The 17,493-nt window shown below is 40.2% G+C and overlaps 2 protein-coding genes and 1 non-coding gene across 6 annotated transcripts in view; 2 read left to right on the top strand and 1 right to left on the bottom strand.

Moving 5' to 3' along the window:
- The window catches only part of SPIRE1 (spire type actin nucleation factor 1), a 126,102-nt gene that overhangs the window by 19,609 nt on the left and 89,000 nt on the right, over positions 1–17,493 (bottom strand). For 2 of the 4 annotated variants that reach the window (XM_060200633.1, XM_007517174.3), the window contains exons 8-10: positions 14,403–14,444; positions 8,183–8,355; positions 4,082–4,172 (exon numbers count right to left, since the gene is read on the bottom strand). In XM_060200633.1, coding sequence (XP_060056616.1) covers positions 4,082–4,172; positions 8,183–8,355; positions 14,403–14,444 — 306 coding nt within the window. The remainder of the gene's footprint in view (positions 1–4,081; positions 4,173–8,182; positions 8,356–14,402; positions 14,445–17,493) is intronic. The other 2 variants (XM_060200634.1, XM_007517175.3) reach the window with 1 other exon arrangement.
- The window catches only part of PRELID3A (PRELI domain containing 3A), a 122,561-nt gene that overhangs the window by 64,636 nt on the left and 40,432 nt on the right, over positions 1–17,493 (top strand). The gene's annotated exons all lie outside the window — the stretch shown is intronic.
- LOC132541003 (U4 spliceosomal RNA) lies at positions 5,869–6,009 on the top strand. Its single transcript, XR_009552199.1, has one exon. It is a non-coding gene; the product is annotated as a U4 spliceosomal RNA (small nuclear RNA).

The raw sequence follows: 17,493 nt of genomic DNA, 5'->3' as shown, positions 1-17,493 counted from the left end.
GTTTTTGAAGTTATCACTAAAGCCAACATCATGGCATGCTCTGCCTATGTTTTCTTGTATGTGACTTTTGGTTTCCCATTTTATATCTAAGTCTTTAATTCACTGAGTGGATCTTTTGTCCAGGGTGAGATACAGTTCTTCAGTTTTTGTTTTCAATGTCATGCATTTCTATCCTTTTAAATTACTTCTCTCCTTTGACTAAATTTATGTTCCCTTTGTTCCTTTTTTAAAAATATATATATATTTTTAAAGATTTTATTTATTTATTTATGAGAAATGATAGGAGAGAGAAAGAACCAGACATCACTCTGGTACATGTGCCACTGGGGACTGAACTCAGGACCTCGTGCTTGAGAGTCTAGACCTTTAGCCACCGCACCACCTCCTGGGCCACCGTTTGTTCCTTTTCATCTAGCTCTTTTAGGTGTGAGATTAAACTGTGAGACTTTTCTTGTTCCTAATGCGGGCTTGTGTTGTCATGAATTTTACTTTTTTAAAGTTATTTTTAATTTGTAATTAATAGTGGTTGACAAGATTGTCATATTCCAGCGTATGGTTTCACACTGTACCCACCACCAAAGTCCTGTGTGCCATCCTCAAAAGACAACCACCGTAGTTCTTGAAAACTCTAGAGACAGTTTCTTTTCAGTTTTTTTAAATGAACTTCACTTATAGTACTGCTTTTGCTGTTTTCCACAGATTTTTGATGGCTAATGTCTTAAACTTTTTTCATTTGTTTCCAAGAATTTTTAAAATATCCTCTCTGAGGAACACTCCATGACACTGGCTTTAATGGAGGGATTCTTTTTTTAAAAAAAATTTTTTTTAAATATTTACGTATTTATTCCTTTTTGTTGCCTTTGTTGTTTTATTGTTGTTGTCGTCGTTGTTGGATAGGACAGAGAGTAATGGAGAGAGGAGGGGAAGACAGAGAGGGGGAGAGAAAGACAGACACCTGCAGACCTGCTTCACCGCCTGTGAGGCGACTCCCCTGCAGTTGGGAAGCTGGGGACTGGAACCGGGATCCTTGGATCCTTACGCCGGTTCTTGGGTCCTTGCGCTTTGCGCCAAGTGCGCTTAAACACGTGCGCTTAAACCCCTGCGCCACCGCCTGACTCCCTGGAGGGATTCTTACTCAGTTATTCAGCTGTATGTTGCTAAGTGGCTGCATTTGAGATTTTCTAGCTTTTTTTTTTTTTTTGGCTGATTTCTTTAGTTCCACTGGATTTGATTTTAATCTCCCTGAATTGACTAGTACTTGCTTTGCATCCCAACATACAGTCTCTAACTTGAGACTGTTCCATGTGAACTAAAAAAGACTGGGTATCTAGCTCTTTCAGGGCAAAAGCTCTATCAGTGTCTATCAAGTCGTAGGCACCTATCCCCTCATCTGAGGTTGTTTCCTTTCTGTCTGGTTCATCGTCTCTGTTGGTGACAGTGGGCTGTCAAAATTCCTACTGTTCTTGTATCATTGCCAGTGTCTCTCACTCTGCTCATACTTACATCTGAGCAGATATCGTCGTCTATGAATACTAATGAATGTTAAATCCTCTTGCTAAACTGAACCTTTGGTCAATATAGGTAAGTCCATCGCTGTGGTTTTTTTTGTTTTGTTTTGTTTTAGTTATTAGTTTCTTGTTTTAAAATTTATTTCGTCTGATATAAGTATGAGTGTCTCTGCTTTCCTCAGTTTCCCATCCGCCTGTATCCTAACCTTGCAGTCTGAGCGCATGTGTGTCATCACTGCTCAGATGGGACTTCTTGTAGACAGCAGATGGCTGGATTATGTTTCCTGACCCACTCTGCTGCTCTCTGTCCTTTGACTGGAAAGTTGATCCCACCAGCATTTAGTAAAATTAAGGATTTAAGAGAGCTCACTGCCAATTTTCTATGTGGATCTTGGGTGTTCTTACAGTACTATAAGAACTGTTACTTTAGAGAGTCGGGCAGTAGCGCAGCGGGTTAAGTGCAAAGACCAGCGTAAGGATCCCGGTTCGAGCCCCCGTCTCCCCACCTGCAGGGGAATCACTTCACAGGTGGTGAAGCAGGTCTGCAGGTGTCTGTCTTTCTCTCCCCCTCTGTCTTCTCCCTCTCTCTCCATTTCTCTCTGTCCTATCTAACAACGAAGATATCAATAACAACAACAACAAAAGACAACAAGGGATAGAGACAGAAATGAAGAGGGGCGATAGAGAGGGAAAGAGCTGACAGACACCTGCAGCCTTCCTTCATCACTTGTGAAGCTTTCTCCTGTAAGTGGGGACCAGAGGCTTGAACCTGGGTCCTTGCATAATGTAATGTGTGTGTTTAACCAGGTGACCCACCTCCTGGTCCTGTGGACTCATAGTCTTATTGAGATGGAAAGAGATCTCAGGTTTGTTTTTATAAATCCCATCACTATTCTCATTTTGTTCACTGAATGTTTTTAGAATATGTTATAACTTCTCATTAGGGTTTCTAGGCTTTCTATACAGACCTCTTTAGTATTTAAAAAAATTTTTTTAATATTTATTTATTTTCCCTTGTTGTTTTTCATTGTTGTTGTAGTAATTATTATTGATGCCATCGTTGTTGGATAGGACAGAGAGAAATGGAGAGAGGAGAGGAAGACAGAGAGGGGGAGAGAAAGACAGACACCTGCAGACCTGCTTCACCGTCTGTCAAGTGACTCCCCTGCAGGTGGGGAGCTGGGGGGCTCAAACTGGGATTCTTCCGCTGGTCCTTGCGCTTTATGCCACCCATGTTTAACCTGCTGTGCTACCACCCAACTCCCCTCTTTAGTAATTTTTTAAAATATTTATTTATTTTTTCCCTTTTGCTGCCCTTGTTGTGGTTATTGATGTCGTCATTGTTGGATAGGACAGAGAGAAATGGAGAGAGGAGGGGAAGACAGAGGGGGGTAGAGAAAGATAGACACCTGCAGACCTGCTTCACCACTTGTGAAGCGACTCCCTTGCAGGTGGGGATCCGGGGGCTCGAATCGGGATCCTTACGCCAGTCCTTGTGCTTCACACCACGTGCGCTTAACCCGCTGTGCCACCGCCCGACTCCCCTCTTTAGTATTTTTTTTTAAAAACTTCATTAATGATGATGAACTCTTTCAACTACTGCTTGTCTGAGACGCTCTAATCTGCCACACCCACGGTGGACAGAGTATTTTTGATGAGAGAAATGTTTCAGTAATGAATGAAGGTTTCCTTAGACGTGACTTTGATTTTTTTTCTCTTGTCCTAGAATCGTGGCATTCAGGATTCTTCCTTGAGTTTGTGACTGTAATCACCATGCATCTTGGAGTACACCTCCTTGGGCTTACTTTGTTTTGAACTCTTGGGGCTTTCTGGATCTGGAGACTTGTCTCTGTTCAACTGGAGGGAGGAAGCTCTTGACTATTATTTATTCAAATAGATGGCCTCCACCCTTTTCACGTCTACTAGGAAATCTATCATGTGAATACTGTTTCTCTTAACAGTGCCCTGTAAACTTCTCATATTCTTTCTGCTTTTCTTCTTCTTCTCCTCCTCCCTCTCCCTCCTCCTCTTCTTTTCCTGCCTCTTTTACCTCAAGTTCACTGATGCTGCTGCCTGCAGATTCTGTCATCCTGTTATGGAACTCCTCAATTTTATTCTTTAGTTTCGCTACTGTGTTCTTTAGCTTTTAAATTTATGTTTAGATTGGTGTCATACTGTCTCTGTCCTTATTCAGGCTGGATTTTGTATTAGGCGGATCTGCTGAAGTAATTCACATCAACATTTTTTGGTGGCATCTTAAGGGCACACACATATACATACATACACAGATATACATGTGTAATTCTGATTTTACAGTCGCCACTTTTTTTTTTCTTTTTTCCTTTTTTTTTTTTTTTGAACTGATTTTCTTTGCTAAACCACAGTTGCAGAGCAGGTCTGCCATACGTGGTTACTCCAGGAAAGTAACTGAGTATTTCTCCCCTGACTAGTGAAGTCCCACGTTTACTTCTTCCTACTTCAAAGAATCACAATGTACTTGGGGGCTTCTTTCCTAGGACAAGCATGTCTGTAAAGAGCAAAGGACCACAGTTCTTTCTGGCACAGACACTCACTCTTCCTCGTGGACACGGCCTCCAATAAGGGATCCTCGCTGAAGGAAGGAGACGTACTGCTACTGCTGGCTGGCCTGGGCAGGGCTTCTTCCTGGAAAAAGGTATGTGCGCAGGCATTAGTGCTTTCATGCCCATCAATGAGAGCTGACTCTGAAATAGTTCATTTAACACATTTGATCAAAGGGCTAAAGCAAGTAGAAGGCAAACCAGAAGGCATCTAAAATTATGTACAGCCAAGTTTGTGCCTTGGCATCGTCCGCGAACAAATTCCTTAATTTCATCATTTATGAAAGAGATGAGTAAAACCATCTTTTACACAGGGTTACTGAAAGGAGTAGATGAGACAGTGTACTCAAAATTCTTAACAGGTTTCCTGGTCTATAATCAATGATAGTTAATAGTATTAGGTGATGATTTAACAACTTCATGAAAGGAACGGACTGGAACTCCTGCAAGGCAGATCTGTACGTCTTGCTCCTTACTGTTACCTAGTATCAAAGCTATCACTTAGTAAATTATGAACACATATTTGCTGATAGATAAAAATAGAAAAAATAAAATTTTCTAAATAAAATGTAAACTCCTATTACCAGTGAGGAAGGAGAGTACACCAAAGGAAGGTGCCGTATTCATTCACGAGAGCTTTTTTATCAACTACGTGACAAAGGACAAACATTAACTGGAACACAGTTTATTTCCATTATATTTATAACAACTGTTACATAACTAAGAATACCAAAGAATAAAAACTAGGCTAACATTAGGTTGTCAGAGATGTCATGACATCTTTTTCTATGTGAAAATGTGTTATGACTTTTTTTTTGACAAGCCAGTATACTAATCAGTGACTGTGAAATAGTGAAAATTTCTCTCTAATCTACTTAGTTAAGGTGACTTAAGAATTAGCCATTGACTAAAAACCGACCCCACCTAAAACTTACTACTGCTTCAAGCAAGTTACAACACAAATGATCTGGTCAGAGAACAGGAGAAGCAAAAAGGCTATGTAAACCACACAGTTCAAACAAGAAAGGTCTGACCAGTCACCTCCAAACTCATGGTACTTCGCACAAAGGACAAATCAAGCAATATAAACCAAGCTTCTACCGCAGGCACTGTGTAGGTCACACTAATCTCTAGGAGAGCCAGCAAGGAGTTAGAATAATTTCCTTCTGCTTACAGAAGATCAAAAGGAAATAAGATCAGGACTACCTTTTAGGGACATTGAAAAAGGAGTCATATACAGCATTTGCCAAGTCATTTTGAGGGCTACTAGCCTGACTTCAGCAGCAGAAACCATACCTATGGCTTCCCATAATTCAGCCCACCCTCCTTATAATTTTTTTCTTTAAAATCTGCTCATTCTTCCTTACTCATGAGAACTGCTCCTTCTGGGAATGAAGAGTCTCTCCTGGAGCTGGTAGAGTGAATGCAAGTCAGTCTGAGTCTATATGGAATAGAAAAGTTGTGGGACACCATCTTACAGGATCCTTTAGAAATTGCTCTCAGGTGTTGATGGTCTTTGTCTCAGGCAGCTGCAATCAATTTTCTGACTGCTTGAAAACTAGTCTTTCTGGGGCAGCTCCTGGCCCAGAAGAACCACAAAAATACATTGAAGCAGATTCTTTAAGAGTCAGATCTGAGAGAAGGTATGTGTGAGGACTCCTGCTGCCCCATTACATGAACTAAATAAATGTGTGTTTTTTTTTGTCTTTTTTTTTTCTTGTCTGCCTAAAGAATTTTGATGAGCCTCCAATTTCTTAAATAATTTTTTAAAAGTTACAGCCAGCTTTGCGCAGTGGCAGTATCGTAGCCAATGAGGTTTATCCGAGGCGCGATTATTGCTAATTGAAAACTTTTCCCAATACCCCGCCATGACGACTTGAAATATAGTCGGCATTGGCAATTTTTGACAGTCTCTACGGAGACTGACGTAAAAAAAAAAAAAAAAAAGTTACAGTAACAATATTTATACACCTTTCCCATATTTGGGAGCTACTCTCTTCCCAGATGCTGGGAAGATTCTGGTCCTTTTTCTAGCCATGACATCATCTCCTCAGACAGTAACTTGGATCCACCCACATATCAGTTGTCAGGCTCAAAAACAAAACAAACAAACAAACAAAAAAACCTAGTATATATCATGGGCTTCACCACTCAGAAAGCCTCCCCTTGCAAGGTGGGGACCAGGGGCTCGAACCTGGGTCCTTGAGCACTGTAACATGCACTCAACCAGGTGTGCCACCATCCGGTCACTTAAATTAAATTTTTATTTATCTTTATTCATTTATTATATAGAGACAGCAGAAATCAAGAGAGAAGGAAGACAGAGAGGGAGAAAGACGGACGCCTGCAGCCCTGCTTCACCACTTGCAAAGCTTTCCCCTGCAGGTGAGGACCAGGGGCTCGAACCCAGGTCTTTGCACACTGTAACATGTGCGCTCAACCAGGTGTGCCACCACCCGGTCCCACAGTGACAACATTTCTAAGGCCTTTTATGGTTTAATATTTTTTTAATTAGGCATTCTCATGCAACACTAGTTGGAATACTAGCAAGTTTTTTTGAGATATGCAGACTTTGGATTTAGACTTGGGTTTCAAATTCTATTCTTTTTTTTTTTTTTTTTTTCCCTTGCCTCCAGGATTATTGCTGGGGCTCGGTGCCTGCACCACAAATCCACTGCTCCTGGAGGCTATTTTTTCCCCCTTTTGTTGCTCTTGTTGTTTTATTGTTGTTGTGGTTATTATTGCTGTTGTTACTGATGTTGCTGTTGTTGGAGAGGACAGAAAGAAATGGAGAGAGGAGGGGAAGACAGAGAGGGGGAGAGAAAGACAGACATCTGCAGACCTGTTTCATTGCTTGTGAAGCGACTCCCCTGCAGGTGGGGAGCCGGGGGCTCGAACTGGGATCGAACTGGGATCCTTACGCCACAAGTGTTTAACCCACTGCGCTACTATCCAATCCCCTCAAATCCTACTCTTATCACTTACTATCATTTACTAACTAACAGAGTAAGTTCAAAGATAAAACCATTCTGTGTTTATTATTTATATATGGATGAAAGATACTGTTAGGAACTTTACAAAGATCAAAGTAGGCATTATAAAGTAGGTATTATATCTCTTGAAAATATGTGTAAGAGTTGTTTTTTTTTTAAAATGCACAGCATTTTACTCTGCAAATATACTTCTGGAAATATTCACAGAAATAACTGAAAGACTATTCACAATAGTATTGCTGTTTAAAATGGGAGAAAAACCTAACAATTTAAACGTTTAAGACCAGGGGACAAGTTAAGGGCTAGCGAGGTGACTCGGTTGTCGAATGCATGGCTTGCCATGTGTGAGGTCATCGGTTTGATCCCCGGCAAGTGATAGGGCATCACTCTGGTCTATCTCACAATATAAAAAAACAGGGGCTGAGGGACAGAGCACCCGCTTCACCGTGTGTGAGGACCTGGGTTTTAGCCCTAGGTCACCCATGGGAGCACTACACACAGGAGCCTTCACGAGTAGTGCGACATGCTGCGGTGTCTCTACTGCATACAGGGTCCCTCTCCCCTTTCCTCTTCCCCTAGTACCTGGAAAGTAGAAAGAGTAAAACCAAAAGAATCCATCAGGGCGGCAGAGTCACGTAGGTGTGAAGTCCCAGTGAAACCTTGGTGGCAGAAATGGGGGGGGGGCGGGGGAGGGTGACACAGAGAATTCAAACAAAATGTCTGTTATACCTACATGTTGGAAAAAAGGCTACTAATCAGATCAAAGGTTCATGAAAGTTTGTTTAACCACCTGGGTTAGGTCTAGGTCTGGCAAAATGGCAAAATCAATAACCTATTTCAAAAGTCTGAGGAAGGTTTCTGGATGGCCAGCTTAACAACTAGAAACTTTCAAAGACACCAATTCCAGATAGCAGTTAATACTTAATATGTAATTATTAAACTATAACTGAAATATACAAAACTGTCAAGAAACTAAAATAAGTTCACTGGTTTTGCAACTGGGCTTTTTCAGTAACAGAGGAAGCACCATAATTAGTAAGCTGGACTGAATAGCATTAGCACCTGTCCATGGTGGCCCAGGTCTGGGAAGCGGGGGGCTCACCTCAGAGTCGGAGCTGTCCAGTTCAGCCAGGGTTGGGGCTTTTAGGAGCTTCTTCCTCTGCACAGGGGCTTGGTGTGCTGCACTTAACCCATTTTCTTTTGTTTTCGGTGTTGAACCTCCATTTAACACTGACGACTCTACAACACTCTTTGGTGATTCGGGGGTAGTTACGTCTGGTAAAAGAAGAGCCAAAGGTTGGCTTATTTAAGTCAAGAAAGGTAATCAGCAGACCAAATTCACTTCAGAGAACCTGCACCTAGAAGCACCCCCCCCCATGGCAGGCATATTCACGTCTCATAAATGCAACCATACAAAGCCGTGGTTGGATACACTAAGGACTACATGCGAATCCTCTGTGTGGCCTACTGTCAGATACGACCAAGAAACACAATCCTACATGTGAATGAATGTCACTTTATTTTCCCAGTGAAGAAACGAAGGTCCAGACAGCCTAGTTTTACTTTCTTGCCTCTAGAGAGCCAGTGATGAACAGATGGAAATGATTCCATACACAAACTCTTACAGACATGTAGCTTTAAGATTTGAAAACGGGGGTGGGGGGTGGGAGAAGAGTTGGGTGGTAGCACAGCGGGTTAAGCACAAAGCGCAAGGATCGGCAATAAGGATCTATAAGGGTTTGAGTCCCCGGCTTCCCACCTGCAGGGGAGTTGCATCACAAGCGGTGAAGCAGATCTGCAGGTGTCTCTCTTTCTTTCCTCCCCTGTCTTCCCCTCCTCTCTCCCTTTCTCTCTGTCCTATCTAACAACGACATCAATAACAACAATAATAACCACAACAACGATAAAACAACAAGGGCAACACAAGGGAAGAAAGTGGCCTCCAGGAGCAGTGGATTTGTGGTGCAGGCACCGAGTCCCAGCAGTAACCCTGGAGGCAAAAAAAATAAGATATGCAAACGGGTAGATTTAAAAATCAAATTGGCTAGCCGTTTAAAAATCATAAAACATACTTAATATGAACACAGAGAGTCTGGGATATACTCCCTATGATAAAATTATATTCAGAGCTTCAAATTTGGGTGGGAAGGTGAAACAAGTGAAAGAAATATAGCAAGCAGCACAGAGCCGAGTGCAGACTACAGAAGACACTGTGAAGAGCTGAGGGGTACAGCCCTGAGTGCACAGTACCTAGCACAAAGAGTGCCGGCCATGTAATCATGTGTTGTTTTCGATGGGGTATGTTGTTTTCGCCGAGCTGGCTTCACGGGCGGGTAACAGACGACCAGGGACTCATGGTTGAGCTGTAGGCAGTATCTCTTTATTCATGCAGGACGCAGCCCAATCTAAGACGAGCTAAGCTAAACTCAAGGTACAGTACTGTAAAACTCACAATGCTGTCTTTATATATACTTGCCAAGTAAGGTGGAAACAGGATGTGACATAGAGAGGGTGGAGAGAAAAGTGACTGGTGAAAATCAGAGTGTGACAAAGAGGGGGCAGAGCAGGCGAGAATCCTATCACTGAACCACCAATGCCCTGGAGGGAGGTGCTTGTTAGCAGTGGTTATGTAAATAGAATAGTGTTAAGCAGGGGGGATTTAAACCAAATGAAACAGAAGGGGTCTCATGCATACCAACAATCATGGACCGTGAGAATAAAGACAGCCTACCGTGTGAGAGGGAACTGTTTCAATCTGTACTGTGCCAACTGTGTGACTTAAAGACAGTGTGAGTCTACTCTACTATAGCCTACTTTAGTAGGATTTAAGAAGCATGTGAATTATCTGTTATTAATGCTGTGTCTAATAAAATATTTATAGCTCCTATTGATTTTTAGACAGAATATGACTTAGCCAACTAGGAAAAAAGGAAAGATTGGATAAAGTTAGGAAAAAAGGAAGGAAAAAGGGAGGAAAAGATAAAGGGCAGAAAAAAAGAAAGAAGTGTCTGGAAAAACGCTCATCTGGAACAGTGTAGGATGTGCATGTCTGAGGAGCTAGGCTTGATCCCCAGCACTGAATTACTGGACGGGTGCTGTGGTTTCTTTCTTCTTTTCTCATGTGAAACTGTCTCTTAAGAAACAAGTAAAAATTCCCCAGGGCCCCACCTCACTAGGGAAAGAGAGAGGCAGGCTGGGAGTATGGATTGCCCTGCCAATGCCCATGTTCAGCGGGGAAGCAATTACAGAAGCCAGACCTTCTACCTTCTGCATCCCACAATGATCCTGGGTCCATGCTCCCAGAGGGATAAAGAATAGGAAATCGGGGGTGGGGGTGGGGGTGGGGGGGTGGTAGATAGCATAATGGTTATTATGCAAACAGACTCTCATGCCTGAGGCTCCAAAGTCCCAAATTCAATCCCCTGCACCACCATACGGCAGAGCTGAGCAGTGCTCTGGTAAAATAAATAAATAAAAGAATACGAAAGCTATCAGGGGGAGGGAAGGGATACGGAGATCCAGTGGTAGGAATTATGTACCCCTCTTATCCTATGGTTTTGTCAGTGCTTCCTTTTTATAAATAAAAATTTAAAAAGAAACAAGTAAAAATAAAACTTAAAAATAATAAGGGGTCAGATAGTGGAGCACCTTGTTGAGTGCACACATCACAGTGTGCAAGGACCTGAGTTCAAACCCCTGGTCCCCTCCTGCAGGGGGGAAGCTTCACATGTGGTGAAGCAGAGCTGCAGGCCTCTCTCTCTCTCCCTCTCCCTCTCTCTCCCCATCTCTCCTTTTCCTCTCAATTCATCTCTATCAACAAATAAACATTAGAAAGGAAGAAAGAAAGAAGCAGAAAGACAGCTGCCCATCAATCATTTAACATTTTACATAGGATTCTAATGGAAAACATGACAGCAGAATTCTGTGGGGTTTTAATGTGTTTTCTCTGCATTTATAACATTTTAGTAAAGTATTTCTATAAAAAAAAAAAGAGAGAGAAAATCTGTGGCAGAGTTTACCTTGTTCTCAATGTAAAAGGAGCTGAGAAAATGGTGAGGAATTCTGTAACTTCTTACACACTCTGCTGTGAGGCTGAATACTGTATTGGAGCTCTGTGTCTGAAACAGCACCAAGAGCTTAGTACCAAAATAAACACCTTGTACTGAAATTCCTTACTCATTTTTGTGCAGTCTTTAAAATAAAGCCTCCCAAAAATTTTTGCATCAAAATAAAATCCAGAAGTCAGGTGGTAGTGTAGCGGTTTAAGCGCGGTACAGGGGGTTAAGCGCACATGGTGTGAAGCGCAAGGACCAGCATTAGGAACCTGGTTAGAGCCCCCCAGCTCCCCACCTGCAGGGGAGTCACTTCACAAATGGTGAAGGAGGTCTGCAGGTGTCTCTCTCTCTCTTTCTGTCTTCCCCTCCTCTCTCCATTTCTCTCTGTCCTATCCAACAATGACAACATCAATAACAACAACAGTAATAACTGCAACCATAAAACAAGGGCAACAAAAAGGAATAAATATTTAAAAATTTTAAAAAAAGGTTTAAAATAAAATTCAAAGCTTTGAGATGAATGGAATGAATTCTACATTACATATTCATAAAAGACCCTGTTAAAAATGCATTTAAAGGAGACATATTTAGCTGAAGAGCAAAACTGAGGACACTTGGTGTGTATTCTGCTGCTATGCCACCCTGTTGGCTCAATTTTTTATTTTACGTTTCTTTATGAGACCGTGATGTGTATGGGTGTGTATATGAAGAGAAAGAGGAAGAAAAAGAATAATAATAGCAACAAAAAGATGAAGAGGAGGAGTGGGGGAGGGTAAAGAGGACAAGGAGGAGGAGGAGGGAGAGGAGGAAGAGGAAGAGAAGAAAGAAGAGGAAGAGGACAGGGAGCAGGAGGAGGAGGAGAAACAAACATTGTTCAGTCACCATTTCTTGCAGTGCTGGGAGACAAATCAAAGCCTCACACATGCTCTCTATCGCTAAGTCACCTCCAAGCCTTTAAGATATATTTTGAAGCAATTTGGTTATTTATGTTTTCGTGTTCAAATGAGTAAATCCTCATTTCTATTTTAGTGTATCTAGTGAGGAAAACCAAACACTTGCATACAGTGTTGTATTTTCTATGACAGCATTTCTTAGGGGAAAAGTGGCAATACTTATTACGTAAACCAAATGCTGAATGTACTAGATATATCTTCAGTGGAGAGATATGTGTATATATTTAGAATATAAAGTGCAAACTGTAATATGAAATCGTTCATGTAATAACTCTGTGCAGTAGTTATCCCCAGCTGTTGCCCTAGCTGGAGGAAATATGGTAAGTAGAGATTAGATACTGAAGTTTCAGTGAAAGGATAAGTGACACTTACCTTAATGTTGAATGAACTGCTAGGATTTTCCACTGAAAAATTAATATTGCTAACACATACCTAAGCAGAACATACCTGTTTTAGTTGACATCTATGTTCACAACTATTATCTATACTGGACATCAAAAATCTTTATTTCTTAGTTTGTCAATTTTCCAACTTGAAGAAATGTAACACAATTTTTGTATTTTGGCTTAGAAGAGTGGATCTCTCTTTTTTCAATTGAAAAGGGGAAGATTTTAATTGACTAGTCAAAGTGCAACAAACGACAAAGTACCACAAGGACAGAGAATGGAGAACATGGAAATCATGGCGTATATGACAGCACAAAATAGATTCTAGAAAATGATGAGCAGCGGGAACAAAAATAATTCATTAATATATATATATATATATATATATATAGTGGCCCTTGTTGTTTTATTAGTGTTGTCGCTATTGGATAGGACAGAGAGAAATGGAGAGGGGAGGGGAAGACAGAGAAAGGGAGGGAAAGACAGACACCTGCAGACCTGCTTCACCGTCTGTGAAGTGACTCCCCTGCAGGTGGGGAGCCGGAGGCTCGAACCAGGATCCTTCCACTGATCCTTGCGCTTTGCGCCACATGCGCTTAACCCGCTGCGCTACCGCCGGACTCCCACACAGTCAACTTTTAAGGATTAGTCGTGACAAATATGCTTTTAGGTGGTTTCAAAATGTCTGAGTTTTTTCCAGACCAAAAAAACAAAACTGTATACTATTATTCTGTAAATGCTTGATGAATAATTGTTCAATGGATAAAGAAAAAAGAAAAAGCTCTTCAACGGCCAGTCCAAAGTAGTAAGTGAAGACGGCAAAATATTTTACCAGAGTTTTTTGAAAGTGTAATTACCAGTCGCCTGAGATCATCAAAAATAAATTTGTGGTGCAACTGGAACTAGCTGGAAGATCATAAATATTCATAGGCAGGATATTGGGGCTCCCAGGCTCTCTCAAGCTGAATATGTATGTAAAATACACTGACAATTCTTTTTATTTTAAGTGGTATCTTAGAGAATATAAAAGAAAATTCTGGAAGAAAATATTAGTGCCATTACCTTGTCTCATTTTGTGTTCAGAGCAGCATTTGCAAAAATAAAAATTCTAGCTTACAAAATATTTTATTGGATTAATTTAACTCTGAAAGTTTGTTCATATGTAGTTTAAAATTTCAATTTAAAGACTGATTTTACAGATCAGATTTAGTCATTGATAGTTATTCATTTAACTATAAATCTCTACTTAGCTGAAATTACCTGAAATGTCACTACACACACTGGGGACACATAATTATATATTACTTTAACTGAGGTGTATTAACTTTAGGTATATGACCATAATGAAATTTGTATGTGAGATGATCACGACAGTTAAGTCAAATTATTGTATATACAATCATTTTTTTTTTCTTGTGATGAGAACTTTAAAGATCTACTCTTAAGTTTTTAAGTACTCAGTCAGCTCTCAAAATCACTTAGGGTACACAGAGATAGAAACTGAGACATGGGAGTTCTTTGAAATAGCTGAGAGTTTGAAGGTCAGTTATTTAAGAGAATAAAAAGTGTCAAAAGGTTATTTCTTGATTTTTTTTTTTTCAGTTTTGTTTGAGGCTATGACATCACAGCTTTAGCAGGTCATAAGTGAATGACCATGAACCATGACAAGAGGATGGGCAGTTGTTTCACATGACCACAGATCAGGCATCACTGTCCTTCCACAATCGCTTGGTAGATAACAGATTTAATGTGACTGCATTTTGAAGTATGCAGTTTTTCAAACAAGCATGTTTTGTTTTACTGACCATGGTTTGGAAGAACTCTTTCAATTTTCTTTGTTGACGTGTTTGAACAAGCAGATGAATGAAATGTATTTCACAGAAACCACAAAAACCACGTCAGGTGTGAAAATACTTTTTTTCTTTTACCTGACAAGTCAAAACTGTGAGACATGCTAAGTGGCCTCGGTGCTGGAAAAAGAAAACAAACAATAAAAAAATAATAATAATTAAGCTGTTAGAAATCTACAAGGAGGACAGAAAGAGGAAGATTATAGAAGATCTGTCATGGCAAATTTCATATTTTAAAGTAGAAGTAAATAAAAATATGAACTACTAAAAAGTCTCAGTTTAAATTATATTACTAAAACTTGAAATGGAGTAACAATGAAAGAAAAACATAGCTTGTAAAGAACATGTTAAAAATAAAAACATGGCAAATACATTTTAAGGAACCAAAGTGTAGGCTTTCTAACTTAAATATAAAATAGATCAAAAGGAAAAATAGCTATGTTTTAAAATGTGATCTTGGGAAACGTAAAAATCATTCAAGTTTTAAAGTAAATGTGTTCTTTAATGATCCCAGAATGAAAATTTGTTACCTCTACTTAGAGATGAAAGACTTAACGAAAACATTTCATTTAAGAATCAGCAGTGCTACAAAATGTCAAGAAGGTGTCTACTACAGACACTGCAGCTATCGCTGGGGACAGAGCTACCAGAACTGTCATGTCTGAGTTTCAACCTCAGCTCTGGCACTAGCAGTGTAGTTCCGGGAAGTTCACTTGATCTCTTTCTGCTTCAGTGGTTTTATCTGAAGACCAAGAATAATGATATCTCCTTCATGGAACTGCTATGATTACTAAATAATTTCATGCAAAAAAGGTTTTTTACTATATATCAGGATGTCAGATCACTATCAATAATGTTTCATGTTTCTGACATGGAAGAACGTTCATGCCACATGTAACATTAGACGAAGAGAGGAAGATCCTGTTGTCTAGTCTTTGTTTCCATTTCATCACATACAACCAGATCTACAGTGGATGCTCTGGCTGTAGTAATTCTGTGCAGCATTTTCCACTTTAACACTCACATATTTTCCCCCTTTCTATACTGAGTTTCCACTTGCAGTTACACCCAGGGGAAAAGTCAATAAAAACATTTAAGGAAACTTTTCTGCAAGGAAGTTCTGCCAACTTTATCCTAACCAACAAATGTAGAGCTACAAAAACAGAACAAATCTTCCTTTCCAATTTAAGATCAATTTGAATGCAGAATCTTAGAAGTAAGGCTCCTGTAAAACAATCACTTTCTGGAACAACTTCAATTCTAGTTGTTGCCAAACATCAATTCCTAAGGTTAAAAATTATGGAGGACAGGTGGTGGCACACTTAGTAGAGGGGACACATTACCATGAACAAGGAACTGAGTTCCAGCTTCATGAGTGGTAAAGCAGTGCTCTCTCTCTCTCTCTCTCTCTCTCCTCTTCTCTTCTCCCTCCTCCTATTTCCCCCTAAGAATTGAGGGTTCTCAATTTCTTAAAGAAGAGAAAGAGAAAAAAGAGAAAGAAAGGAAGGAAGAAAGAAGGAAAGAGGGGGAAAAGGTTGTCAGGAGTTGTGAATTCATTGTGCAGGCCCAAGCCCTGGAGATAACCTTGATGACAAAAGAAAAAAGGTTAGTGGTCCTGGAGGTGGCGCAGTGGATAAAGCGCTTGACTCTCAAGCATGAAGTCCTGAGTCCAAGCCCCCGGCAGCACATGTACCAGCGTGATGTCTGGTTTCTCTCTCTCTCCTCCTATCTTTCTCACCAATCAATAAATAAAATATTTTAAAAAAAAAAGTTAAAATAATGGTATATACTCAACACAAAATTGATATTGAATTATTCTACAGTAGAGCTTGTGTTATTGCTTTAAATAAAATAAAGGGATATACATGTGATATGAATCATGACCCTTTGGTGCTTACATGGCATGACACTCCAGACTTCCACCTCTAAACACTTAGGGGCTAGCAAGATGTTTCACTCGAAATAAAAAATTTAAAAGCCACTGAAAAAATTAAGGAGCCTCATGCCAAATATCCACCTCATAGAAGCACATTGTATATATCTCGTTCTCTTCTCTACTGCTTTGTTGCCATGAAGATCATGATATAACAGAAGGACTGAACATAAAAGAACAGGGATAGCGGACAGCCGATGTGACCAATTAAGCAAGAGAGGAGGACATCTGGGTTAAGGTCATGGCTGTTACGTTAAAAGCAGAAGACTAGAAAGACACAGAAGTCAAGTCAGTGTGGCTTGGCAGTGTGGCTTGGCAGTGTGGCTTGGCAGTTACAATACTGAGCTTTCTGTCTTGAGCACACCAAGATGCCAAAACAGGAAGCAGATGAGTTCACAGTGGACTTGTTGGGGTTATCTCTACTAGGAGATAGGAGAAGGCCTAACTCAGCAGGCAGCTGGAAGTATTATATGAACCTGAACTTTAGAAAACTCTCTGCTGTCAACTAGGGAGCTGGAAGATTGTCAGGAACAAAAAAACCAAGAGAAAAAGTGTGGTTACCCAGAATAGAAACATCAAGGCCCAAGAAGAATCTGAAAGAGGCATAAAAAGAGGTTAGAGCAGAAAACCAGGAAGAGTGTGAAGTCACAGAGTTGTTTTTTTTTTTTTTTTTTTACCCATTTCTATTCTGATGCTAATACAATCAATTTTCTAAAAGGGAGTATTCCTTTGGGTGTCTTTTTTAAAAATAATGTTATTCTTTTGTGTAGCCAGTGTCTGGAACTGCTCCCAGGAGGGCTTTTTTTCTTTTTTTTTTCCCTCCTTCCATTCAGATAGACAGAGACACTAAAGGGGTCATAGCTTCCTCAGGTGCTATGGTACTCCCACATGACAAGGCACGTGAGATGATTATCTGGTCCCTCCTTTGGGTATTTATAATCTTGCAAATTGGAGGAGAGATGTATGGCAAAAAATATTAGCAAGCACTTTATGGCCTTGCTGTGATAAAAATTAATGTGTACTGAAAGTACACATTATAGGCATTAAATATAATAAATATAAAGGAGTCCTTCCAGTATATAAAATGCCATCAAATAATAACTGATGCTTTTTTTACCATGTGATACCATACCTAAACTCCTGATTGTAAGAGACACCTGATAAATCATATGCCACCTATATTTCTAAACTATGACTTCTTTCTTGTATGTTTTATAATTTAGACAGTATTTTGAC

Source organism: Erinaceus europaeus, chromosome 10 (assembly GCF_950295315.1).
Source record: "Erinaceus europaeus chromosome 10, mEriEur2.1, whole genome shotgun sequence".
Classification (NCBI taxonomy): domain Eukaryota; kingdom Metazoa; phylum Chordata; class Mammalia; order Eulipotyphla; family Erinaceidae; genus Erinaceus; species Erinaceus europaeus.
This window is presented reverse-complemented; position numbering and strand designations above follow the sequence as displayed.